The 27,260-nt window shown below is 50.0% G+C and overlaps 3 protein-coding genes across 7 annotated transcripts in view; 2 read left to right on the plus strand and 1 right to left on the minus strand.

Moving 5' to 3' along the window:
- Positions 1 to 9,977, plus strand: part of rbm33a (RNA binding motif protein 33a) — an 18,621-nt gene extending 8,644 nt beyond the window's left edge. For all 4 annotated transcript variants that reach the window (XM_088362882.1, XM_088362883.1, XM_088362884.1 and 1 more), the window contains exons 12-19: positions 197 to 531; positions 902 to 1,222; positions 1,331 to 1,597; positions 1,994 to 2,713; positions 4,287 to 4,493; positions 4,997 to 5,176; positions 5,543 to 5,631; positions 5,940 to 9,977. In XM_088362882.1, the coding sequence (XP_088219008.1) occupies positions 197 to 531; positions 902 to 1,222; positions 1,331 to 1,597; positions 1,994 to 2,713; positions 4,287 to 4,493; positions 4,997 to 5,176; positions 5,543 to 5,631; positions 5,940 to 5,988 (2,168 nt within the window). In that variant the 3' untranslated portion in view covers positions 5,989 to 9,977. The remainder of the gene's footprint in view (positions 1 to 196; positions 532 to 901; positions 1,223 to 1,330; positions 1,598 to 1,993; positions 2,714 to 4,286; positions 4,494 to 4,996; positions 5,177 to 5,542; positions 5,632 to 5,939) is intronic.
- Positions 9,978 to 12,016: 2,039 nt separating this feature from the next.
- shha (sonic hedgehog signaling molecule a) lies at positions 12,017 to 18,607 on the minus strand. Its single transcript, XM_088362972.1, has 3 exons — positions 17,873 to 18,607; positions 14,839 to 15,100; positions 12,017 to 13,626 (listed from the first exon to the last, which is right to left on the minus strand). Exons 1-3 carry the CDS (start codon positions 18,173 to 18,175, stop codon positions 12,950 to 12,952), a joined length of 1,242 nt encoding a protein of 413 aa, XP_088219098.1. The 5' UTR covers positions 18,176 to 18,607; the 3' UTR covers positions 12,017 to 12,949.
- A 1,613-nt stretch (positions 18,608 to 20,220) lies between these two features.
- rnf32 (ring finger protein 32) overlaps positions 20,221 to 27,260 on the plus strand; it is a 39,240-nt gene continuing 32,200 nt past the window's right edge. Inside the window, exon 1 of one of the 2 annotated variants that reach the window (XM_088362964.1) lies at positions 20,221 to 20,539. In XM_088362964.1, the coding sequence (XP_088219090.1) occupies positions 20,360 to 20,539 (180 nt within the window). In that variant the 5' untranslated portion in view covers positions 20,221 to 20,359. The remainder of the gene's footprint in view (positions 20,540 to 27,260) is intronic. The other variant, XM_088362962.1, reaches the window with a different exon arrangement.

A 27,260-nucleotide genomic window follows, 5' to 3' on the forward strand; every position in this document is an offset into this window, starting at 1 on the left:
AATGAGCTGTGGGAAAACACCAGTCAACACCTATGTACATTCTTGTTTATTTCCACTCAGTACTTGTGTGCTATTTTAGCCTTTCACCTTGATAGCACGTTGACACACCTGCAGAGGGATTTACCTACCTACCTCCCTACCCAAGGTTAAAAATTCTGACATCTGTGTTGTTTTCTTGCTTCTGCTTGTCACGCAGGCCCGGAACGCGCCGATCCGACAAGCTTTCCAGGGCAGCTCATGTTTGATCCCAACCCGCTCCTGAACGCCAGCCTGCATCAGCAGCAAATGCCCGCTCAGGGTCACATGAGTTTCGGAGCGCCGGCCTTCGGCCAGCGGGGCCCGCTCGGACTGTTCTCCAGAGAACCGCCGAGGCCCGGCCTCCCCCCTCCCCAAGGCCACCAGGGGCTGGTCGGCTTGAATCAACAAGGTCCCCCCCCTCCCAACCAGTCCAGGCCCTTCCTCAACCCTCGTCAGCCCTTCAGTCAGCAGGGAGGCCTCTTCCCTCCGCCGCAAGCCCAATTTGGCATGCAGGTACGAGTGAGAGCGACTGACATTCGTCTGTTGTTTTTTGCTCTAATGAGATCCGCTTTTCTTATTATCATCATCATCATCAACAACAAAAGTTTGTGATAGTCATCTTTGCACCTGATTATTGAACTGATTGCTGTACCTCAGCAGTATTTACACCATAACAACGCCAGCAATGATATTCAGTGCAAGTGAAGCGAAAAGGCCTTTAAAGGCTCCAGTATTAATGGCACATCTGTTGAGACTGAGACAAGAGCGCCCTCTAGTGATTGAAGCGCTCACCATCAACGCTCACGTCGCATGGTGGTGGTAAGGCAAACAATAAATGGATGGATTTGTAATCAATCAACCTTGTTGAAATGATTTGTTGCAGGGCTTGATACCCGGGCCCCCTCAGCCTCCAATTCAGGACTCGCTACCCTCCCACCAGCCCATGCACCAACAGCACCACAGGCAGGAGCTCCTCCACCACCACCATCATCAGCAGCAGCAGCAGCATCATCAGCAGCAGCAGCAGCATCATCATCAGCAGCAGCAGCAGCAGCAGCAACGGCTCAACCTCAACGAGCCTCCCCGCTCGCTGCACCACGGACAGAATCTCTTCCAGCAGCAGCTGTCGCACAGCGGTCCGAGGCAGGCCAGCCCCCGCCTGCAAAACGTACAACCGCGCAACATGGCCAACAGGCAAAGGATGGTGAGACTTTTTTTTGTGTGTGTGCGTGTGTGTCGCTGTTTGCTGACCCCCTGATGCGTAGCAGCAACAAAATGTTTGTCGTCAATTTTTGTTTTCTCCTTTCTGCAGAACGCACCTGCTTCCAAGCAAATCCACCCTCAGCGCAACAGCAACCTACGGGAGCTCCCCGTAGCACCTGGCAACGCAAACATGGCCTCCCTCGGCGCCAGTGTCAGGCCCGTTGCCAAGGCAACGCAGGGGGTGCGTCCCGTGCAGCGTGCTCACGTGCCGCTGCCTGGAGGCGGCAGAGGAAGGGGGCAGGTTGCTGACAAGGCCAGCCCGCAGCCCGCGGCCCCCGGCAGGACGGTCATTTGCAAGGAAAGCGCCGAAGCGCAGGTCAGATTTTTCACCCAAAAAGCTTTGGACTTGAGTTCGATGTGTAGTCAGTCAGTCAGTCAGTCAGTCAGTCAGTCAGTCAGTCAGTCAGTCATCTTTCCCCACGGAATTTGATTTGAGCATTTCCTCAGTCTTCCTAGCCAAACTACTAAATGATTGTGTAAGTAATGAACTCCATTGGCTTTCTTTCCACTCCCGGCATCAGTCAAGCATATTAGCGACTCCCATTCATTCCAAAGCTAATCACATGGTCGCTAATGACAGCAGCCTGGGGAAGCGATCGATACGATCGCTTCATCGTCTGGGGTTTTAACTCTGATTACATTTCAATGTCACGACCTCGCCGGTACTCCATGGTAACGTTTGCCACGCGGCGTTCCTCCCCTTGCGACGCAGGATGAGGACGAAGAGACCCGGCAGTACCGTCTGAAGATCGAGGAGCAGAAACGCCTCCGAGAGGAGATCCTGAGGAGGAAGGAGCTGAGGCGGCAGATGCAGGCTGGCGTCAGGAAAAAAGAGCTGCTGGACAGGATCAGCACGCCGGCGCCAACACAAAGCCAAGCGCCTTCACAGCAAGAAAAGCAGCCGGCAGCGCCTGCCCCGCAGGTCCTGCTTTTACCGACGTCGCAGCAGCAACAGATGCCGCCGCGGCCGCCGGAACAACGTCAGCCTCCTCCGCTGCAACAGCAGAGAACGCCGCCGCGACCCCAGCAGCCTTTCAATCAGTCGCTCGGTAATCCCAACGGCGCGGCACCTCGCCCCAATGTCAAGTCACGCTTACAGATGGGAACGGCAAATAGCCAGGAGCCACAGACTCTCCGGCCCGGTCCGGAGCAGCAGTGGAGGCAGCCCCCCCTGCAAAGCCCTCTGCAGCAGCAGCAGCAGCAGCAGCAGCAGAGAAGGACGAGCGGGCCGCTGAATGTCAACAAAGCTGGCGCTCCTGACCAGTTTGCTCAGATCCCCTTAAAAAACATTCCCGCGCTGGGGCCTGGCCAGCCCCAGGCTCAAGGACTTAAACCTGGGGCGAAAAGAACGGTAATGCAGCGCGCCAAGCTCGCTGACGGCGAAGGCCAGCAGTTGCCACAAAAAGTCCGAGTGGTCAAACTTTCCGGCGCGGTGAGTAAAGCTTTTCCATTTACTTTGTCCCAATTTGACACACGCGCACACCCACACACGTACGTCCAGATACAGAAAAGCCCCGCAATTCACGGGGGACAAGGCTAGGTGGGGTTTTCTTTTTGCTCAAAAGGTGAGGACCATATTTAGGGCACTGCGTCTTAACGAACACCCGCTACGGCGACGCGTCAAAGAGAGACTCGTGTGACATTTATCTGCAAACTTGCGGGACACCTCGTCACGGCTCTTAAAGGTTGACGTCCTCTTATAAGGGCAACGTGTAGAAATTGGGGGTGGGGGGGGGGGGGGGGGGCTTGGTGTTCTTGGGGAGTGACAGTAACCCCAAGAAAGCCAAGCAGCATTAGCGCCATTTTCCGCTCGCTTGAGTGCCTTTAATTAGCCAGCAATCTTTATTGAAAACTCACAAAAGGCCGGCATGTTTAACACTCATAAGCTCTCCGAATCCTCCTCCCCATCCCGGAGGATCACGCTGGCTGCAGATGAAGATAACCGCGTGCGTGTCAGCGCCTTAATGGAAACCCGCGTCGCGGTTATCAGACGCGCCGCATCTTTGGAAGGGAGGGGGGGGGGATAACGAGAGATGGAAACGGCAAAAAGATTCTCTCCCTTCCTCATTGTTCCGCTGTCATCAACGAGAGCTTGACAATGTTATCTGCCGCCTTTTCCTCCTTGCCGTCATCCCTCCGTCAGCCGCCCCCCTCGTGGAGCCGTCCCTCAGGTGCGAGGCGACAAAGGAACGCCAATCCAAGACCCTTGTAATTAATCTTTGCTGCTCGAAAAAGCAAGAGACAGCGGGGGTGGGGGTGGGGGGTCGTCGGATGCGAAGCATAATACCTGTGCTAAGCAAGTTGCCACTTTTGAGGATTTGGATGGCTTAGGCAAAGTGATAAGAGGCAAAGTATATTTTCATCAGGGATAATACAAAGCATGGCATGGCAAGACACAAAGGAGGAGGCGGCGGCGGCGGCGAGGCGAGGCGAGGCGAGGATGTGAAGGGGGGGATGGGCTGCGCATCCAGCTGCTGTCGTTCCAGTGTAATGCAGTTTAGGATTTGATGGGCACCATCGCGAGCTGGGATTTCTATCGGGGGCTCTAATCCATTTACTCCAGTCGGGGCGGGTCGCAGATACGGCCTCTTTTCTTCCCGCGTATTGATCTGTCACGTCTCGCCGTAGAGTCCCGCGCGGGAGACGACCTTCAATTCCTCCCCGCGCGTCAAAGCTGCGACTTTATTTGCTAATGAGACCATCACCTTGCCGAGTCGATGGTTACACAGGAGCGGCGACACGGCGTGTAAAGTCATCTTTACAATCCTTGCTTTTCAGCTAAAAAATTCCCACCTTTTTGTTGCCACAGAATGCCGCCAAGGCCCTGCCCCTTTGGCTTGTGTGAGAAGCGTGATCAAATAGTGCAAGTCAACTTGGAGAAAATCATCCAAAATAAACTTTCGATGACATGAAAGTGTCAATGGGATATAAGCAAGGATGCCGTTTCTCCTGTTTGCACTAGGGACCTGCAGCTTCTAAAATCAATGTCATGCATTGCCTTGCAGCCTGGGAAAGGCCTGGAGGCCACGGCTTTCCCTATACAGCAGCAGCAGCAGCAGCAGCAGCAGGCGCCGCCGCCGGGCCCCTGGCCAGACAACCCTTTCAGGCAGAGCATCCAAAGGAAAGTCACCATGGAGGGACAACAAGTGCACGGCGCGGGAGGGATGCAGCATTTGGGCCGAGGGAGCATGGGCTACCCGCAGCAGAACAGGGTCTGTGTATTGTTCACGTTGCTTTTTGAATCAAACTGATCATTCGAAGCAAAGCGTCGACTGAATGCTGCGGCCGCTGGCCGGCGGGCGTGCCAGGTGTAGTGACAAGCAGAAAGCCGTGTTTCACGGGTGGGGGCCGCCTCGGGTCCCCCGGCCTCTCTGCACGCCAGCCAGGCAGGCAGGCAGGCTGTCAGCGCCAGCCAGGCTGCCAACACGCTCGCTGATGCTGACAGGCTGAGGCAGCCACCAGCACGCATCTGATGCGGTATACCTTTCACTCACGGGCTCGTCGTCGTACAAAGACGTGTGCCGAGGCGTGCGTTGACATTGATGTTCTCTGTAGAAAAATGATAAGTCAATCACAGGAAAGTCAGCCATGACTGAAAGAAAGACTATCTATCTCCTTGCACCGTTGCTCTTCTCCACGCTGTTGGATGAAAGATTGAAACGTCAGCGTGACTGAGAGGAAAGCGTTTTCAACTCGGCGTGCGCGTCTGTCGCAGGTGGTGGTGTCGGGCCGGGGAAGAGGAGGCGCCCCCGCGGGTCGAGGAGGTCCCGCGGCTGCCCGACAAGGCCAGAGGGTCGGCGAGAGTCTACGGCGCACCGTCACCATCGAGGGCCTGTCGTCGTCCACTACCGACGTGCAGCTGCAGAGCCTTTTAAGATCCATCGGTCCGATCGAGGTAAGTGTTTGGAGATGATGTGGATACTGCGTTTGTTATGTCGGATGAAAATAGAAGAGGTCCTTTTATGCTCTGAAGCCTCATTCTTTCTGCTTCGATAACAACCAAAGCAACCTTCAATCGTTCAGTAATGACGTTTTCCTGCGCGGTCTCACAGTGCCCCCTGTTGCTCATTTAGTAGCTCTACATACATCCAGCGAGGAATTTCCCCCCCTTCACGTAGGGAGGGAGGGAGGGAGGGAGGTAGGGGGGGACACACGCACGCGTTCACGTCATTTTGCCCTCTTTTTGCCCTCTTGCGTGAGTGAAGTGAATCTTCATCCCCGCCCCTAACTGTTTGTCACTGTATCTATCTATCTATGGCAGATGTTCCGAATGATACCTCAGCAAAGGAAAGCAATTGCCGTCTTTTCAAGTCCCCAACACGCCGCAAGTTTTCAAATGAGCTTCCATAGGTAATTTGCTTTCTTCCTTTCATATTAGTCGAGAGGAACCTCCGCAGTCGCAGTTTGGCCAAATGATCAGAGAACCTTGCCTTGACTGTATTGTACCTTTTTTTCATTGATAATAACGGAGTCATCAAATTGTGCCTGTGCTCGTGACTTTTATTCGGAATCGACTAACTTTGCCACTTGAGTCATTCTTGCGTGACTCCGTGTTTGACTGTGGAGGTTCAGCTCGCCGCCCGCCATATGTTTATATGTCGCCGTGCAATTTATTTTGTCGAAAGCCCCTAAACACCATTGTTACGCTCGCCACACAGGCACATGATTGATTTGTCCCACATTGACGTGCAGCTGATTGACGGATGAGGGAAGTGCGCCGCTGCCGCCGCAAAGTCAAGGGACGTCAACGTTCTACCCGCCCACACCCCACTCCGTGTGCCCCCCCCGAACCCCCTCGTCGTACGATACGCTGCCGTTTTGGCGGTCAGTCGGCTAGCCGTCTCGTTTGCACGCAGGTGTCGTCCTTGGAACTTGGAACAATCCAACACTACACCGCATGCTTGATTAGCCATTTTCATAAAGTAGAGGAATGACGCCCAAGATAAAAGTTTGTGTTGTATGGTGCACGTGGACACTAAGACTGGATAATGGTTGCCCCCCCCTACCCGAACGTGACCATTAGGTTATGACATGAAGTTGACATTTAGGAAGAGAGCTCGCTGCTGATTTGGTTGTCCCGGCTGAGGTTGCAGTAGCGTGGTCTCCGCTCTAGGTGGCAGCATTGCATCGCATCGGGTTGCATCGCATTGCATTGCATGGCATGGCATCACTTATTTGAAGCGAATGGCTGGCTCAGTGTCTGTTCTCGTGGCCCTTGAAATTGCGGCCAACATGCGGCGCTGTTCACTTTGATTCCGTTTTAACTGACTTTCCACACAAAGAGTGTGAGCGAGCGAGTGAGCGAGCACCGCTTGCTATGTCAATTTTAGTTGCACAGAAAGTAAGCGTCATGAATTGGTACTTTTTAATTGGTTGCTGTTTTTTGTCCAAATGTGTTGAACCAACCCCTGTCTTTGCCCCAGTCGTCAGTTGAAAGTTAAATGGACGAATCGATGAAGGCACTTTTTAACATTTTCCTTCATTTAAGGCTCAGACTAGCGACCTGTCACCTGCTATCAGCAGTTTTTAACCGACCTGTAATGATTTCAGGGGTCTCGCAAATGCGTACTTAAGTACCATTCAACCTCAGTTTTGTTTCGTTTTGTAGACTTTCCAAAAGTGTCACTCGCTTCGAGGGGGCAGCCATTACCCGTGTAGAAAGACGAATGACATACTGGGCGGAGCGGAGCGTTGGCGGTTGAAGGCCTTTTTAGGTCAAATGTCCAGGCGTTGTAAATAGCTTTTACTCTGAGTTTGTGTCTGAACGTCAAATGATAAGCGCATTTGTGTTGGTGAGTGGGGGGAGGGGGGTAAAGCAAAAAAGGATTGCTTGAGGGTTAAAAAATAAAAAAGATGGCCAATATAACCGTGAGCGAGCGGGTATGTGAAGCCGCTTCAACTTTAGCCTGTGTGACGTCCATGTTTGTCCTGCCTTTGAGCAGGTACCTGCTTGTTATATATTTGTGTTCCCTCCCGTGCGTGCCTAACTCTGGGACTGTTTGCCAAATACTACCTCACAAATTGGAAGGGAAGTGCCACTGAATGTTGCAAACTGAAATACGAGCAAGAGCGCTCAGCTCAGAAATGCGCTAACGTCGGCAGGCACAGGCAGGCAGTTCATTTGTACGTTTCACGCAGGAACCAAACGGGCTTCCCCGTCCGTGAATGAAACAAATATCGCTACCCAGGGATGCCCACGTCGCAACAATTGGGCCAGATTTGGGCATTGGCTCTCCTTTGTCAGCCGCCTGCCCGCCCTCTCCAAATGATTGTCCTGTGCTGTGGGAAGGCTTGAGTTCTTTACGAGCTAAACATAAATCTTGGCCAATCTGGATTGGGTGTGGCAACGTGCTGGTCCCTCTTGCTAGCTAGGTGTGTATGTCAAGGCACTTTGCCTGTGCCTGTGTGAACCGACGTGAAGAATCAATTGGCTTGAACAATTTAGTGGTATTTCCCCTCAGTTACAAAAACCGCACACACGCACACACACACACACACACACACACACACCGAAGAGCCTTAACCCAAGTGTAGCGTAGCCAAGGGTACGATGAGCACAATTGATTTGTGGATTGTGCATGCAAAACTTGACTTGTCTGTTGTACATTTGTTGTCATGAACGGAAGCCTTAGTTTTTTTATCCTTTCTATTGCGTTTGTTTTGGGTTGAAGTGACATTCCAAAGGTTCTCTCCCCCCCCCCCCTTTTGTTCTTCTGTTGAGTGTTTGTGCTAAATCCAGTGGATTTTTCTTTTTTATGATCAAGTACTGACCATGCCAGTCGTAATACTTAAGAATAAGTCAGAAGCTCAGATTCACATTGAATCTATTTGCACCTTGTTTATTGAGGGTGTTATTGTATTTGTTTGTTTTTTTATATACACACAATGCACTTTTTAAATGTTTTATTTTTTTGGAAGATGTTCCACATGAGCAGAAAAATGCTACCTCGTAAGGTTTTTGAAACGGAATGATTCAAAAGTTGCACGCACCGTTAACGCTTGGAAGTTTATTCAATGTGCTTTAACTTTTTGTTTTCGCAGGGCCATTTGATGATCTGAAATGTTGCTGAACTATTAATCCATATTTTATTTCTTTAGGTGGCTATCCCGCACAGATCCGCAGGCTGCTGGTCTTTGAGATACCGTATTTCCTCAAATAGTGCCCCACCCCCGCAAAGGTCTCCCTTTTTTGACATGTGGGGAGTAACTGAAAGCTATTTGCATTTTTCAATCTGTTGCTCATCAGAAGAGCAACACTTTTTGAAACATGATGAGTCTCTTGGATGAATTAGTGATGTCAATAAACCCCCCAAGCCACTATATGAGGAGTTACGGTAGTGATGAAATGCCTCATTTAAATGTTTTAGCAATGATTTAAACTATGGGTCAATTCTGCTAGTAACACATTTGAACTTTTTTCAACATTTGTAGTCATATTAAAAGTTGCTTTAAGATGCACTAAAACTATCGGACGTAGTGTTTGTTAAAAGGAGACAAATGTTAAAACATTTGCTTGGTCGTATTCTAAATTTACGATGAGTCATTGACGCCCCGCTGAAATTGGTTGGAATTGTCTTCATTATTAAAACTAAGTGTGCCACAAATGCCAAAACAATATCAAACGCAACATTCAAAATAAATAGCTTTGATCTGGTTTGAAAAATGCCAATGCAAATCAAATATGCATGATAGAAAATTCCATTTGAAATTGCTTCCAAATGATTTGACATGCTGCCTTTCTTGGGCCTACAGCAGCCACTCTCTCACTCCCAACAACCCAGGCTAAACTTAGTGGCATCTTGGAGTAATATACAAAACGAAAAGCAGATAACGGGATAGTTTTCCAATTAATAGCCACATCATTCTGCATCTTTTCTCATGATCTCTTTTTGATGTGATGGCATGCATGAAATGTTGACAAGCAAAAATCCAAAGTGATGTTGAAGGCAGCTTCATTATTGGCAATCAAATAGAAGCATAAGATGTGTTTTTCTCTTGCATTTTTTCCCCCTAACCCTTCTTCACTTACGGCCTGTGGCCACAGGTGTCGCCGTTTCCTCGTCCTCCAATAATGTGACCTTTTCCCTCAGCCACTTGCACTTTAGCCACTCAATTGACAGACAGCAAAGCTTCGCCAGCCAGCCAGCCAGCCAGCCGGCCGGCCGGCCAACCAGCCAGCCAGCACCTGGTGTGAATCGACAGTGCACTTTTAATCTTTCACTCCTTCCTTGGCTTCTTTCTTCCTTCCCTCGCTCGCTCGCTCGCTTTTCCTCGCTCGCCGTTGTCCTTGTTCATGAAAGACTTGTATTGAGCAGGGTGGCGGCGGGCCCGCCCCAGATCGCCACACTGGATTTGGAGCAAGCCACTGAGCGAGCGCTTGACGCACGCACGCACGCACTTTTTGACATTCGGCGTTAGGGTGGTTGGATTTTTTTCCTCTTCTTTTTTGTGAACCATAACACACACCTCACTTTGTGCAAAACCAACTCTGAAGCATCCCGTTGCCAAAGCGGCTTGCCGTGTATGTTCAAACTGTGATGCTTTGACATGCAAAACATCAACTCCAATGTACCCATTTTTGAATTTTTTTGATTTGGATGTAACCAAAGATGTCTATTTTTAAAACGAGACGTGCAGATGTTCAGTTTGAGATCACAAAGTGTAAGCAAAAGAATTAAAAGGCTTTGACACATGAACATTTGCAATCATGAGGTTTATTAATCACGCGGACGTGTACTGTGTGCTCAATGGACGCATTGGTTTTTCTACTTTTTTGTCTTTTCTCACACAGTAAATGGTAACAAAGTAGCATCATCGACATTTTTCTTGCTCAACAGTCCATTTTAATCAGAGATGCTTCATTCCTAAATCTATTCAAAATGACTTGTTATCAAGTTGACTGGTTGTGTCGCCGCCGCTGCTGCTGTATCTAAGGAATTTCAAGCATGCACTTTATCATTGATTTGCTTTATTATCAATTGTAAGGGTTAGGCTGCTGCAACACGAGATAAAAGACACAAGAAGAAACGTGCAGCATTGTCGTTTTCTGCACAATGTCTTTCCTCCAAAAACAGCTCTGTCTCATCCGACCGACCCCTAGCTCGGTATATGGGAGGGAGGGAGGGAGGGAGGGAGGGAGGGAGGGAGGGAGGACAAAGCGCAAAGGAGCTCTTTTGTGTCACTTGCAGACGCTCTGCGTTTGCAAAAGTCAACATTTGTGACAGTCTGTGGCTCTCAATTTCTCGTTGAGCTGCGAGGCAGACTCCAGGGCCCCTGGAGGGATTAGACGGGAGGGAGGGAGGGAGGTCGGGAGGGAGGGAGGCAGGCTGTGTTTACCTGCGCCCAGGAATGCCGCCTCTCGTGCGCGTACGCTTTTGTATCCGCATGCAGGGACCCCGGCCGGCCGGGGTCACACTCGGCGCTTGAGACGGACCACCTCGCTCGCCCCCACCCAAAGAAAATTCCACCTGACAATACCAACAAGTACACACAATGTGGGCCAACTTAGAGCAGGATGTGGAATTCCTGCTCGTGTTGCAACACTTCTTGGTTGAAGGCTTGTCTTTAATCATTTTAGGAATGCTCCTTACATTACTTTTAAAGCGGAGTTATAATGTCACTCAAAAGAGTCGTCTGAATGTCACGAAATCGAGCAAAGATATTGCTTTTGAAATTTAGAGCGCAAATGTACACAGCGTCACTTGGTTTGTTGTTATCCTTTTATAAAATGATTTTTTTTTCCACGTTGCACTACCGTTATTTTCCACATGATGTCGCTTTTGGCAAACTTTTCACGCCATACGCTCCTCAACGCGCCGTATGGCGTTTTAATCTACGCTCTTGAATCTACTTTGCAGCCGAGCTGGTGACGTTTGAGGTCGTCACGTTGGTTTCAAAGAGCCCGTAAAGCGTTCCAACGGATCGAACAAACACGCTTTGTGTGTGCCGGGAGGGATGGGCGGAGGGATGGAGGGATGGAGGTTATTTGCAGAGGGCAAAACTCGTCACATTTGACGAGAGCGCTCCACATTTCACAAGCACGCGAAAGGTTTCTCCAAGTGCAATATGTCCATTTTTGGAAGCCACACGTTGTTGTTGTTGTTGTTGTTGGCTTCTTTCATTTATTTATTTATTTACTTATTTATTTGCCCTTTCTCGCACTCTTCTATTTTTTTAACCGTTTGCTTTTAACGAATAAGACCACCGTTCCGACGTCCATTCAAACAGAGACATGTAACAACCCCCAAGTTTGCACACGTTTTCTTTATCATCGCTTTGTAATAAACATATAAATAATAAACTCTAGATATTTGTTCTCAACACATTGCCGTCATCAAAGTTGTATGCGCTGTGTGTGTGTGTATATATACATATATATACATATATATACATATATATACATATATATATATATATATATATATATATATATATATATATATATATATATATATGTATATATATATATATGTATATATATATATATGTATATATATATATATATACATATATATATATATATATGTGTATATATATATATATATATATATATATATATATATATATATATATATATATATATATATATATATATATATATATATGTATATATATATATATATATATATATATATGTACACACAGACAGACACACTATCGGTAGAAAACTATTTCCCTATGATCACTATTGAAAATATGGTGGAAAAAAATAAAACTACATTTTAGTACATGTACATGAGTTACTTATGAATTTATTTAATGAAACAGTACGACTTGTAACTGTTACCGAATTGTCAGAATCTGCATTTAATGTTTTTTTTTCAACAAGGAAAATGAACATAAGAATAAAAACAAAAATGGTTGCAACACAAAATAAAGAATGCAGACATGAGGCAGAATATCTGTCCCTCTCTGACAACCCCCCCAAAAGTTTTTTTTTTTTTCTCAGTCTTCCAACACTTCCCCAATACTACTGTATTTAAATTAAAATATATTCTCATATCTTTACACTATTTCAAATTCGGTAGCGATCTGTCAAAATCTAATTTACAATTCTGTGTATAAAAATATAATTTATGGAACCCCAGCAAGTTTGTTCTTCCCCCAAAATATAACAGTCAGTGGCACACGCAAACACATACACACACACACACACACACACACACACACACACACACACACACACATACACACACACATATTATATATATATATATATATATATATATATATATATATATATATATGAACATTACAACCTGTCAAGAGTTAGCTTCATCTTCTTTCTCTCTGCTATTATTGACTCTCTCTTTTTTTCTCGTTTGTTGGTTTTGCATTGGACACTTACAAAAATAGATTATGCACTTTTCACCGCAGCCATCAGTTCATGTGAGAATAAATTATTCAAACTTTCTTCTCTCTCTCTGTCTCTCTCTCTTTCTTTTTAAGGCTCCGTTCGTTCATTGAAAGGGGGGGCGCGTCGTCGTCGTCATCATATAGAAAAGTCACAGAAACAATAATAATAAATATCCCATCATCAACTCCAACTGCATGGGGCCTTTGTCGCAGGTTTTTTTTTTCTTCTCTTTTAATCATTATTTCATCTACTGAAGAGTCCTACGTTTATTTTGACTTGTATTTATGTTTTTATGTGTGGAAAAGTCTGCTTTCAGCTGGACACGCCGCCGCCGCCGCCGCCGCCGAGCGGATGCAAGGCGCGGGGGTCCAAGAGCCACGTTCCCAAGTGATAGAGCACTTTGGAGTACCAGTGCACGCCGTCGTCGTGCGTAGTGTTCGGGGCCTGCGCGCAGGAGAGCACCGATGACAGCCAATGGGTGAGCCGGAGCGGCGCCAGGGCCCAGTGCGCCAGTTCGTGGCTGTTCACCACGGCGTAGCAGGAAGCGAGCACCCGGTCCACCACCAGCGTGCCCTGCGCGGTCAGCGGCGCGTAAGAGCCGACGTGTACCTCGGTGGAAATTCGCGCCACGGTTGCCGGTCGGAGCCGCGCGCCGTCCGGCACCAGCACCTCCTGGCCCGGCCGCACCTGGCTGGCGAACACCGCCGAAGCTCCGCGTGTGGAGTTGTCGACCACGAAGAGGAGATGCGCGGCGGTCAGCGTGATCCGGTGGCCGGCGTCGGTCTCCACCACGTGGAAGAGTCGCCGCGTGCTCGAGTCTCGGTCGATGAACGTGAGGAAGTCCGTGAAGAGGAGCTTGCCGCTGGCGTCCGCCGCCAGGACCTTGTCCCCGCTCTGGAGGTCCTTGACCGGCTTGGTGGAGCCGTCCTGGAGGCTCACCGTGGAGGTAGCCGGGAAGCAGCCTCCGGACTTGGCCGCCACGGAGTTTTCTGTCAACGTGCACACCGTTCGTTCGTTCGTTCGTTCGTTCGTTGGATATGACTTTGACCGTATTTGCTACATTTACTCAACTGCAGATGGACGGAGGGAGCACTTTGGAAACCACATGATTTATTGATCAAGTGAAAGCAGAATGTAGCCCGGGGTAGGGCGGGCGGGGGTGGAAGAGCTCATTGACAGCATGGCGCGCTCCGCTTTGCGGAGTCGGTACTGCTGTTTTGGTTAGCAAGAAAATAGCCTCAACGGTAAATCTTGAGACGCCATGGACCTGGTTTGGATTCCCGTTAAGCGGCTCTCATGGACCTCCTGAAAATCAGCTCTGCTCAATTCAACTTCAATTTGGACATTTTGTCCCTTGAAGCAGACACACAAGGTTTGTGCACACAAGTTCCTGGAGAAAGTTGGAAAAAAAAAAGAGCATTCCCTCCGTGCAGGATGCGTATTGGCCCGCTCCACACAGTCTGAGCCCCCAAAAGCCCAGGCTCATCTATTCTTAATTAAAAAAAAAAAAAAAAACCAATAAAGAGCAGCCATTGTCATTCAAAATCAGCTTTTTCCCCCCCGCCCCCTCCCCTTCTATATTTGCTCAGGTGCAGGGACCTCTATGTGACAATTCACACAAACAGGCGACTCACCACTGACTATTTACCCTGCGAGGCTCCCCACTTGTAGATTTGAATTTAAATGAGGGCCCCCGGACTCCTTAAATGCTCGCGCCCATGTCCCCCTGCCCGCGCGGCTGCTTTGTGACTCGTCTTGATGACAATAATTTTGGCCTTGGTGGGAGCTCTTCACATACCAGTTTCTAGGAGGAGGGAAAGTGGGGGGGGGGTCTGGAGTTGTGCTCAGAATTTGGGGGCCTTTTAATCTCCTCTGGAGATTGCCAGACATGAAATAAGGTGACAAGCCGCAAACCAGATTTGGCCCAAGCGATTGGACATTGTTGGATGTGTTGCAAGTGGCCTGACCCCCAAATGACACGTTGGGGCCCCGCCCACACCATGATCTATCTCACAGAGTGTGCTCTGAATGATTAATAGGGGATCCATCAGGCAGGTCAGTTCAAGACTTAAGACATTGAAAGAAGCAGCAACAGAGTATTGGCCATTTTCTTTTTTGACCGCAAGCGCAGTGTGAAACTCCGTGCTCCTAATAATAACGCCGATAACGGTTTGGTCTGATTTCAAAGGCGTGCGACGTACCTGCTTTGACCGAGCAGTGAATGTGGGCTTTGGATTCGTAGTAGACCCAGTCGAAGCCGGCCTCCACCGCCAGCCTGGACAGCGTGCCGTACTTGCTCTTGTCCCGGTCCGACGTTGTGATGTCCACCGCCCGGCCCTCGTAGTGGAGGGACTCCTCGAAATGGTGGCCGTCCTCGTCCCAGCCCTCGGTGACCCGCAGCTTGACGCCGGGCCACTGGTTCATCACTGAGATGGCCAGCGAGTTCAGCTTGTCTTTGCACCGCTGAGGACGAACGAGACAAAGGATGGCTGAGTTGTCTTTCTTAACCCGAACCTTCGGCGTACGTGTCGCATTGGATCAAATGTCAGCATCTGGAGGAGCCCAAATAGGCACCCACCTGCTGTACCCTAGTCTATCATACCGTAGCTAGCTAGCCTCTTTGGGGTTTGCAGCTTGGGAATGTCCTGACAGAAAAGGGGCTGTTGGTAGCCTTGTCTAGAGATTAGCAACATGCCTGTAACAATTTGGACTGGAAAATGAAGGTTGTACAGTTTGAAACTCGAGAATGGTATCCAAAAGATGCTCCTTTCCTTCTCTGTCTGCATGGATGGAGCTGCTGGTGTGATGTTTAAATGTGAGCTTGCATTTTCATTTCTCGGCACGGAGCAGCGGCGTCAGAGGGCACATCTCGGATAAAGGGGGGGGGGGGGGGAAGCCCACGATGAAATATTGATAAGAGCCCACATTCGCTTCACTGCTCTATAACATATCGGTCTGCATGAGAAGGTGCGAGCACCCCCCCACCCCCCTTTTCTCTTCTCTATTTCCATGTTTATGTGCCACTGAACGCAGCACGGCTAGTTTTATAAGGGCAGCAAGTGATAGTTTGGAATCAATTTATAACGAATAAATCAAAGCGAGGATGCTTCTCCTTCGCCAAGACAACTCTTTTTGTTTTTTGTTTTTGCATAGTCGGGCGATATGTCCAATAAAAACATCACAAAGAGGCTTTTCAGGGACCACTTTTATTCTTCTGGTCCGGCAAAGTCGGGGGGGGGGGGGGGGGGGGGGTGACGCGCCTCCTTAAGCCGCCTGCTGACTGACAGACTTGTGAAATGTCCACAAGGTCCCTTTTTCTCCACCAGTCCGCACGCATCTATCACCTTTACCACACTTGTAGAATGCGCTGCATATATGTAAACGCAGAAGGGGGGGAAAGACACCTTCTAAGTGAGCCGTAAAGGGCCCCTATTTATTAATTCATCAGGTCGTGTGCCGCAAATCAAGGCAAATTCTGCTCAGCCACCGTGACCCGCCGCCGGACTTTGTGCTTGGGAAAGGAGGGGGTTAAAGTTGTCCAACAGCCAAGCTCTTAATCTGCTTGACAAATGATTTGGTCGGAGGAAACGCTTCTCAGCTACCTGTCAGCGCAAACAGCCGTTTTGACAACCCGGGGGAGATGATGCCACGCTTAATTAGCTCCTGTCAATGAAGCTCGACTTGATCATGAAACAAGACCGCAAACTCCATCCGTACGACGAACACTTGTAGGCTGAAAGGAAGCGACTAATGACTTCATTTCGTGCGCTCAGTTCAGGAAGCTTACGCTGACCGTTCGGCTCGCGTCCGTCCGCGAACACAAAATGCATTTATTCTTCCATATAAACTCTCCTACGTTCATGCGTAAATTCCCGTGCATGCGCAAACGTCCCACTCCGTGCGTAAAGCCGCGCAACACCGCCACTGTAGCCTTAATAATCCCCATGTGACCGCGCTTATGCCGCGGACAAACAAAGTAGCTCCTTTTTGCTCTTGACTGGAACTATTTAGCGGAGAGGCCCACTCGCGGCTTTAGTGGCTTTCCACTGCAAAAAGCGCGAGAACACGCAAAAGCAACAGATATCGCAACCGTGAAATACGCCCAGCGTGGAGTTGTGCTCTTCTCATCAATGATCACAGACACTCAGATTGTGGGCCACAATTTGGCGTCCGTCCCCGGGATGCGTGCGTGCGTGCGTGCGTGCGTGCGTGCACGGCTCCTGCGCCGAGAGGAGATGCGATGATGGGGGGGTAGGATCGCGGGACTACGACGAGAACGAGCGACCGAGCGAGCGAGCGAGCGCACGCACGCACGCACGCACGCACGCACGCACGGTGAATATTTCATCTCGACTCCTTAGCTCGCGTGTGGCCCTCATCAGGACCATCAGCATCCCCATCAGGACCACGACGAGCCAAATCGACCTTGTAAATAATTCACCAGCAGGAAAAAACACGTCCCCAAAAAATGTCCTTCTCTATCAATTTGCGTCTTGATGCATGGTGACCCGGACCCGAGAACCGCCCACCCCCACGCATTCGAATGACGCAAAAGAAAAAAAAAAAAAAAAAGCCACCTTTAGTCTAAATCCCCGCGCAATTCAAGCCAATTTGACTCCAAATTATGCCCACCTTGCTTTTATTTTAATAGGGAGCAGCTGGAGGAGGATACAAATATAGATACGAGGAACAAGGCTTGTGCATGAATATTTTAAGTCCACTGTCACCAAGCATGAAGGCCGAGCGTCCCTGACTGTCCGCATGCGCGCTGCCGCGTTGATACTTTTTTTTTCATCTCTCTCTCTCTCTCTCTCTCTCTCTCTCTCTCTCTCTCTCTCTCTCTCTCTCTCTCTCTCTCTCTCTCTCTCTCTCTCTCTCTCTCTCTCTCTCTCTCTCTCTCTCTATATATATATATATATATATTTATTTATAATATGGGGAATAAAATGAGATATGATATAAATAAATAAAAAGTGCGGGGTCGGTTTCGGCTGCGCAGAGCCGTGGATAATGCGTAGAGTTCACCAGGGGGCTAAAAAGACTTCACTTTGGAGGTGCGCAATCGGGCTGACAGGGGATGGTGCGTTCACGGAGTGGAGAAAAAAGGCGGCTCGGTGGCGCCGCGCCGCGCCATGCCGCCCCGCGTCGCGCCGCGCCGCGCCGCGCCGCACCGCGCCGGGCAGCGCTGCAGCGTGCGCGCGGACGGGCGCGCGCGCGTGCGTGCACCCACCTTACCTGAGTCATGAGCCGGTCGGCGCCGGTGTTCTCCTCATCCTTGAAGATGATGTCCGTGTTGTAGTTGGGCGTGAGCTCTTTGAATCGCTCCGAGTTGCGTGTGATTTTGCCCTCGTAGCGGCCGCTCGCCCCCAGGGTCTTCTCGGCCACGTTGGGGATGAACTGCTTGTAGGCGAGAGGTGTCAGCTTCTTGGGGTGCCTCCTGCGGCCGTAGCCCCGGCCCGGTCCGCATCCCATACCGGGTGACACGGCCAAGGACGAGCAGACGACGGCGACCAGGACTATTCTGATCCACAGCAGCATGTTGATGAACAGGGTGGGGGGGTGGGAGGGGGGGGAAGGGAGGAGGAGGGAGAGGGTGTGTGTGTGTGTGTGTGTGTGTGTGTGTGTGTGTGTGTGTGCGTGCGTGTGTGTGCGTGTGTGCGTGTGTGTCCTTCAGGAGGTGGCCGGCCGCCACTCGGTGCGCCTTTGCCGGCTCTCTCGGTGCCCTTGTCGCTCGCCCCCCTCCGGTTCTCTTCTACGGCAGCAGGTGCGGAAATGAATGGCACGGGAAGGGGAAGAACATCCAAGGAGGCTTTTTTTTTTTGCCCTCTTCTTCTTCTTTGCTCTTCTAAAGGAGCTAGCTGAAACCAAATGTAATCATAAGGAGGAAAAAAAAACCAAACCCGTCGGATGTTCAAGTCGAGCTGCAGCCGCTTGTGTGAGGCGACCCGCTTTTTACTGCTTTGTATTATAGCAGCGATCTATAGCAAGGGAGGGAGGGACTTGATTGGCTCGCCCTCTGCATGTTAGCCCACACCAACCCACTCACAAAAAGCAAAGATTCCTTCCTTCCACCTGCGTGTTGCGTCGCTGGGAGGGAGCGAGGGAGGGAGGGAGGGATAGGGAGGGAGAGAGGGAGGGAGGGAGGGGCTCCTCCATGGGAAAACAGCAATTATAAAAAAGCGCCATTTTGCCGCTCTACCCCCGTGAACCTTCACGCACGGCTCTTTTTGGAAAGCCCAAAATGTTCCAAATGTTGCAAAAGTGGCAGAACGGGACGACTCCAAAGCTGCGCGCGCCCTCGTTGCGCACGTACGCGCGTCAAAGCCACCCAAAGAAAGCAACCAAGACTCTCAATCCCCATTACTTGATGAATTTGCTCTGAATTCGACTTGTGGTCTACACCATTCGTTGTCATCATCATCCAATTATTTCAAAGCGGATTCAAAGAAAATCCATAATGATAAAAAAAGACTTTTTTTTTTATTGTAAAACCCCATCCAATTAAGGCTCTTCACTTAATGTAAGCCAATACTTACCAGCTTGGCTATGCATACTAGCTCGTGATTCTTCCTGTCATTGTTAGAACTCCTAAAAGCCACTCATTCCATTGCGTAAAGATAAAAAAAAAAATTAAAAAAAATATTTTTTGTAGAGCACAAACATGTTAATCCTATTTGGCGGGTGGACCACGTTGTCTTGTCAGTTCTTTGCTTGCTTCTGTTGCTCTCCTGTGGCCTGCTGCAATAATGAGTGTTTCTTTTGCTTTCTTCTAAGACATACATTTTGTCTATTTAACATTCTGACCATTCCATATGGGCAACTTGTTGTGTCTTTTTTGCAAATCACTTCCCTGCTTCCAACATTTGGCCACCACAAATGTGAAGCAAATGAAATATGGTGGTGTCAAAAAACAACAACAACAACAACAACAACAACAACAACAACAACAACAACACCACACGGTTGGTGTGTAACATCATGGACTAGTATATAACAGGAAGCGTACGTATATAACAACAGGAAGCGTGTGCTCGATTTGGATGGCAGTCTTTGGTCGCGCTTTGCGTCTCATTAAAGCTCACCCTGGCCGACCTCCACGTTGGCTCGCCGACCAACCTGCCACTCGCCCACGTTGTCCGCCGCCGCCGCCGCCGCCAAAAGATGGCGCACGCTTGGCAAGCGGCGGCTGAATTGTTGGATTTATGATTCCCCTCCATCCCATGGAGACGCTGCAGTCATGCTGCCCTGGGGGACAATTTAGTGGAATGAAAAGATGTTTCCAAATGTTCATGATGTGATGAATCCATTGGAGTTTTCCTTCTGCCTTGGCGGCAGAGGTCTGTGTTGTGGCCAGATTCCACCCAATGCTACTTGCCCTTGATATGAACGTTAGTGCTGGCCGCCTGGAGTCCAACCTTATTTATTGTAACGTGTGACTCCATCCAAACGCGCCTGACCTTTGAAGCAAAAAGTGCTAGCTCACATTTCACAGGTTTATCTCCTGGATTTGGATCATTGGTGTAAATCCAGCGCTCATCGTTGCCACCTACTGGGCTGGGGTGCAAGCCCCACTTTTTTTGGTAGGCTGCTTCCCTACAAACACCTGTTGAGTGATTGAGGTCGGATGATGACACCATTGGTGTGCAGGTTGCGTGTGACGGCTAATCAACTTTTGCTTCTTTTCTCTGACGCATCTCTTTCCAACTTTTTGACAAGGATAGTATGAAGTCAACCAATGAACATTTAAGAGGGCATGTTATGGAAACTGGAGAAACTCTGCACTTGGAACTTATCCACTGTCATGGCCCCCACACGCAGTTTCGTGATCAGCTCCCTCGGGTGAAGATCCCAAGGCTCTTTCAAGCAAGCAAGCGCGGGGCGGGGAAATGCAAAAGCGCAAAGGTAAGAGGAGCTGCTTTTTAAATGTGTACTCATTAGCATTGGCTAGCAGTGTTGGCTTGTGAATGCCCGCCAGGCCGCCAGGCCGCCAGGCCGCCAGGCCGCCAGGCCGCCAGGCCGCCAGGCCGCCAGGCCGCCAGGCCGCCAGGCCGCCAGGCCGCCAGGCCGCCAGGCCGCCAGGCCGCCAGGCCGCCAGGCCGCCAGGCCGCCAGGCCGCCAGGCCGCCAGGCCGCCAGGCCGCCAGGCCGCCAGGCCGCCAGGCCGCCCGCCGAGCTTGCCGACATTTTGAGGAATCATTTGTTTGGGACTTTGAAGGTTTGAAGGTAGCGCTGTTGACATGACTTGAGTCGTCTTCACCTCCTCCTGCTCCCAATTAGCACCTTAAAGCCTCCTCGTGTCGGAATGTTTTGTAACATTGTTAGACGGATTAGGAGTGCGGGAATAATGGCGCACAAACATGTAAGTAGTATCAGGCTTTCCGGGTTGTTTGTCTTGGCGGCAAATAGGCTTTCTTTCCTCTTTGTGTTGTGACAAGTCACCAAGTAGAAACAGTAGCTGTACTCTTTCTAAATGAGCATTTAGCAAAGCTGTGGCTATTTCACGTTGGACTCATTTGGAATGGAAAAATCAAATGACGTGACGGATTTCTTTTTAACATCTGCCGTGGAGTTTGAGTTGCCACTTTTGCTTTTCACCTTGCCCGAACATTCTTTTGCCCCTGGAGAGTTGAAGCCAAAAAGGACGGCGGCGGCGGCGGTGGTGGCGGCGGCGGCCACAGCCGTGTGCGTGCGCCACAGCCGTGTGTGTGTGTGTGTGTGTGTGTGTGTGTGCGTGCGCCGCTCACAATGGGAATGTCACAATACAGTAAATGTTGGAATCACAGCTATCCGGCATGTGCAAAGGCTTTTTATTTGCTCTCCTCGGGGCCGCTCCCAATACTTAAACATTAAACGCCAAGGCTAGACAGCCACAGCCACTTTGAACTGAGGTGAAAGAGGGCCAGGGGGTTGGGCTATAGAGTGTGTGTGTGTGTGTGTGTGTGTGTGTGCGTGTGTGTGTGCGTGCGTGCGCGTGCGTACGTGCGTGCGTGCGTGTGTGTGTGTGTGTAAGCGTGCACTCTGTCGTTGAGTCAGCCCATGACTGACACCTGTTACATTTGACAAAAAACTCTCCTCTCACTTGAGACAAAAACCATTCAAGAGTAGAATTTTCACCAAAATGTACGCAATTGAAAATGCTTCTCGGTTCACAAGCTAGCCAGCGTTTTGTTGGGTAGTTTGTTAGGCTCCATATGAATGGTCAAAATCCTTCAGGAATACAACCGAGTGTTTGATCTATCGACATTTCTTGAAATCATTTTTACACTGGAGGGTAAATATGACTGGGATGTTCTCTTCAAAATAAGGACCAAGTCAAATGGTGCTAGGTAGCAAGCTCACGCGGGACAAAATCCAACCACATATTTGTGATCTGGAATCGATGTTGATTTTTTCCAAATAAAAAAATCCAACACATATGAAAAGGCAAATGCCTAGCCACATTAGCCGCTCACCTGCACTATTATGAGGCTTACCAAACAATGTTTTAGCGACAAAGCAGGAGCAATCTTTGCAAGCTTCCAGGGCGCCCTAACAAAACATTGCTTTTCGTGGCTTCCAATCGTGGCGGCGGTGGCGGCGGCGGCGCGTCAAAAGGATGTTGACTCGAAATTAGTTGTAACACGCCGTCTTGCGAGTGTTTTTGCTTCAGCGTTGCGCTCTGTAAAGCGGCACTAATCCCAAAGCGGCTTTCCTCCAAAACAACACACAACCTTTTGAGAAGTTCGTACAATTCAAACAAGAAATTGCGGCTACGCGAGGCGCGCTAGCTGGGACGGACGGGGCATGTCGGGGCAAGTCGCCATATTTGTTGGCGTCATCCGCCAGAGGTCAGATGCAGCAAATAGGAAGGAGGACGAGGGAGGGCCGCTTCATCTCGTCTTCAAAGTCGCTCGAATGCTGAGCAGTGACACTTGCTCCATGTGATTGACGACGTGGCCACGAGTTGCGATCGTTACGTTGGAAATAGGCTCGGGGCTCGGGGCTCGGGGCTCGGGGCTCGGGGCTCGAGGCTCGGGGCTCGGGGCTCGGGGCTCGGGGCTCGGGTACGTCCCGTCGCTGGCAGCGAGCGAGCGGGCCGATAAGAAACGCCTGCCCTGTTTCGGACCAGGTGAACGTCTGCTGCAGGTGGGAAACTCCTCACGCACACCCTTTATCTTTCCTGCCTCCAAGCTAAAGAAAGAAAAGGGGAGGAAAAAAAAAAGCTCGAAAGATTTCCCGACTGCAGGGCAGGGCAGGGCAGGGCAGGGCAGGGCAGGCCAGGGAAGTTTAGAAAAGGCAGGCAGAGGACATCAGAAGCCAGAGGATCACAGGCAGGCGGCCGAGCACGTGCAGGTGTTTGACGTCGTAACGTGATCAAAACGTCATTTTTACTCCCCACGTCATTGCGACATTGCCAGACTTTGCCTGATTCAGGATCACAGCCTATAGCGCCGCCCTGCTGGTTCGGCATGCACCGCGCACGCTGGCATCCGCTTCGTTTTTATTTCTTTGCCTGCCTTGGGAGCTGGTGAAAAGGTCAAAGGGTTATTTCCCAAAAATCCCCCATTCAGCATTCGATGCCTTTTTGCAAAAATCCTCCCGCTTGCGCAGCTCCCTGAAAAGTGACACGGGGGTGCATAAAAGCTCACCCACTTGCTAGACTGCAGGCTGAGCACACAAAAACCTGTTGAATGTTCTGACTTTGGTGCTTTTGGAGAAAAGTCGTCGGGGGGGAGGAATGCGGCCAGTGACAGTGAAAACGCTGGCTCTTGAGTCGGGCGTGTGCGCGTGCATGCGTGCGTGAGTGCGTGCGTGTTGTGATGCCCAGTGGCTACGTTGAATCATATCATCTTGACTTTTTGCCAGAGTTGGACTTTCTGCTTGTGTTTTCCCTCTTATCTGCGCGTACTCTGACCCCGGCTGGGCGCTCTGCCCGTAAAAAGGCATCAAGGCCGTCGTCCGTCGCTCGTCATTGAAGTGTTGCGTGTGCGGGCGGCGGCGATTTCTTCTTCTTCTTCTTCTTCTTCTTCTTCTTCTTCCTGTTATGTTTTTATCGGACTAAAGGCTATCATTTTATTGCTGCTGCTTAATTGATCTGTAAAACTGTAACAGTTTGTTGTTCCTATTCTCTTTGTTTCATGATTATTTCTCCATTTGTTTTCATGACGCTTGCTAGCAACACATTCAAACCCATCCAATGAATATTTCATATGGCAAAGTGTGATTTTCTTTGGGTTGCCCATTTTTATTGGAAAAAAAATGATATCATTTCCATCGCTCTTGGGTAGCAGCGCCATATTGGTAAGCTTGACGTGGATCTTAATATATGTGCTATTCTATTTGCAATTTGTGCACATGAAAAAAGGAGCAAGGCAAAACATTGGTCGGCCGGCTATGTTGCCCACGGCCACTAGGGGACATCGTTACACATGCCGATCTATCTGAGGCTTGTTGTGATATGTTGTGATGATTTCCATGGTCATTGCGTTGAAAATGAGAGGAGAGCGCGGTATTTCTTCGTGTCAAAGGGTGCACGGGGTTCGTGAGGCTTTTTGTCTTTATTGCAGCGTGAATGCTAATTGCGGCTCAGCGTAGCGCACTCAACTATGTTAAGAGCATTAGCGGTCCGTAGGAGGAGAGGCAATTACCGCAATGATAATATTCCGATAGTTCACATTTTAGACTGCACGGGTATGCAAAGTCTACGCAGCCCTGTTCAAATGCCACATTCTTCAGATGAACGTAGATGAACATAAATCAGATGAACCGTACGAGGAAATTTCACAAAGGTTCTGAGTTTCAATTTCGTTTGGAAAATAGACGTAGACAATAGAGGGGGTGTACACTTATGCAACCCGATTCCTGCACTGGTTTTTTCTTTGAACCTTTTTCTACCGCGCTGTTTGTCGGAAAAGATTTTGCCCTGACTCATATTGGTCTTTTTGAACGTAGCAAATGCCCAGGCGAACGAGGTAGCGACTCGATGACTTGCCTGCCCGGAGCTCCTGACTCTCGGCAGAGCAGACACATCTTCTCGGGCTAGGGCTTAGCTTCCGCTGGCGTTTCTGTCCAGGCGTACGATGGAAGCAGAAAACCATCAAAGTGTCTTAAAAGGCAGGGATGTGTGGTGTGTCGCTCACACACACACACAGATGATTTGGGGGGCCTATAGGGGTCACTGGGGGCACAATTTAACTTTCTGCTCCTCCCGAGTGCAAGAGTCAAAGTGAAGTCGCCTTTTTTTTTTTTTTTTTTTTTTTCTTTCCGCAATCAAAAAAAGAGGTGAGCACTAGTGAGAGCTGAGAGGTCCGCCTGCCGCCATCAGCCATGTCTAATCACGGCTTGATTGGCACCCCGCGTGGAAAGGGCCTCCCACTTGAGCAGCATGCAGAATAGGAATCACGTCGTTTGTTCTTTTGCGTGGTGTTTTTCTCTTTTTTTCCTCTCTTCCTGCAGCTTTTTTTTCCCGACTCATTGCCCTGTTATTCGTAGTGTCAAAAGCAGAACGACATGGCTTGAGGACGTGTTTGGCAGGCTCACGTTTCGAAACACTTTTGGGGCGCTAACTTTATATTCCGTACCTCGATATGGATAGCGCATGCGATTGCACAAGAATGGAGCGTTGATTTGCGATATGCGAATGTGTTGTTCTGGATAGATTGCGCAACCCTAATATACAGGTAGTATACGAGCGTATGTTTTTTTTCTCCAGAGAAGATTGAGCTCAGGCACGCTCTGTAAGACAACAGAAGGAAATCTCATCAAGGCACGTAGCAAACTATTTGTCGTGTGGCCACCGACGATGAGGCGAACTTTGCTCTTGCTGAGCTTCGGCGGCGGCGGCGGCGGTTCCCGACGGAAACTAACGTTGAGCCTCGCCCTTGCGTATGATTCATGGCACGGGGAGGAAAGAGATGAACAAAGGCCGCTGCTGCTTGTGTGCACGTGTGTGCAGCTAATGCAGCATGCCGCCAGCGAGCGTGACAGAGATGAACGAGCCAACGAAAGAGGAGGGGACGCTTCAACAGCGGCCGACCCTCCGACACCAATTAGCCCATTGATTACGCGCCTGAGAGACGAGCGGACGCGTGTCACTCGGCACCACACAAGGCGAGCGACAGGAAGGAGGCCCGGCTTTTTTTTTTCTCTCTGTCTCTCTCTCTCTCTCTGTCTCTCTCCTCCGTGTACCTGGAATGTTAAAGCCGGGGAACAAGAGGCTGCTCCAGGCGAGCCTTACAGAGGCGCTGATCCGTGCGGCGGGTGTAGAGCTCCACGCCGACAGTCCGAACGTGACGAATGGCAGCATACGTATGCGCCGAACGGATCCTGCTTTTCAAAAAAGACGTACATCTGGAAGGTGTGAGCAAATCTTTTTTGCGGCTCTCTCGTCACAGACGATGACGCCGCCGCCGCCGCCGCCAACCAAAAATGTGGCGAAGCGAAAGCCGACGACTCTTTTCGGGCCTCGCCGTCAAACCGTTTTGCAATCTGGACCAATGTCGAAAAGCTCAATGTCGCGTTTTCAAGTTTCTGCGGCCGGAGTTGGGTCAGAAGCTGTCGGACTCGCTCGGGAGAGAGCGCCGTGATTCGATTTGGGAACCATTAGGTGCCGCTTCCGTCCATCCGTCCATCCCGTACGATATACGGCGTGCTGGTGCCTTGCTAAGAGGATGAGACGGTGACATCACCTCCCGTTCCGAGCGAGAGAGAGCGAGAGAGAGCGAGAGAGAGAGCGAGGGAAGACGCTCGTGGGCGGAAAAGCAAAGAAAGCAATTTGTGAGATTAAAACATTTGTGGCGAATGATTTAGAAGGTCTGTTGTGTGACGCAGCACACACACACACACACACGCGCGCACACACACACGCACACGCATACACACTGGCGCTGTGACTTTCCTATTGTAGTCTGCAGACAAGGTCAGAACCTCGCCGTTAACTTGGCCACCAGCACCTCCTCCCAGCTGGCAATTATTTGCCAAGTCATGACGGAACGCTGAGCAAGGTTTCTGATGAGTCACGGCCCGCTTGCGCCTTTCCGCAACTCGAGTCGCACCCAGATCGATCAATTGGAGTCAGTTAGTCAGTCAGGTTTAGATATTCATTTGAAAAATGAGCATTATTTTTGTTTTTCTCCAGCTGTGTGTGGCTAATGATGTTTTTCCCTCCGCGTGTAAGCTAGCCTGCAGACACGGTGCTTTTATCAATTGAAGGCTTCTTCTCATGATTATGATTGAGGATGGCTGTTTTCCTTAGAAGAAAGTCAGTTTAATTGCAAGGCGCCCGCCCGCCCGCCCGCCTGCCTGCCTGCGTGATTGTGGGTCGGGGGATTGCCGCCGCTAAACACGGCATCCACACTGTCCGGCCGCCTGGCTCACATGTGGTTTCTTCTCGCTGACGTCAGATGGTCACGGCGGGTGAATTATGAGCGTGGCAGCGTGGCAGCGTGGCAGCGTGGCAGCGTGGCAGCGTGGCAGCGTGGCAGCTCGTCCACACGTCGAAGCGCTCTCCCGAGCGAGTGCCTTGACTGCGCTTTCCTGTGATGTTAATTTGTCTTTCCGGAGCTTGCGCATCTTGTGATCATCACTGCTTATGTTTGACTTGAAATTGTAATCTGTAATCTTTTGATGTAGTCTTCCATGAGGGA

This window comes from Syngnathus floridae, chromosome 20 (genome assembly GCF_059516105.1).
Source record: "Syngnathus floridae isolate MCC-2025c chromosome 20, RoL_Sflo_1.0, whole genome shotgun sequence".
Lineage (NCBI taxonomy): Eukaryota > Metazoa > Chordata > Actinopteri > Syngnathiformes > Syngnathidae > Syngnathus > Syngnathus floridae.

Excerpts from the sequence above, each read along its gene's own strand:
- shha (XM_088362972.1), bottom strand. The coding sequence starts at position 18,175 with ATGCTGCTGTGGATCAGAATAGTCCTGGTCGCCGTCGTCTGCTCGTCC. Across the intron at positions 15,101-17,872 it reads CCGACCGGCTCATGACTCAG|CGGTGCAAAGACAAGCTGAA; the intron begins GTAAGGTGGGTG and ends GTTCGTCCTCAG. Across the intron at positions 13,627-14,838 it reads TCACTGCTCGGTCAAAGCAG|AAAACTCCGTGGCGGCCAAG; the intron begins GTACGTCGCACG and ends GCACGTTGACAG.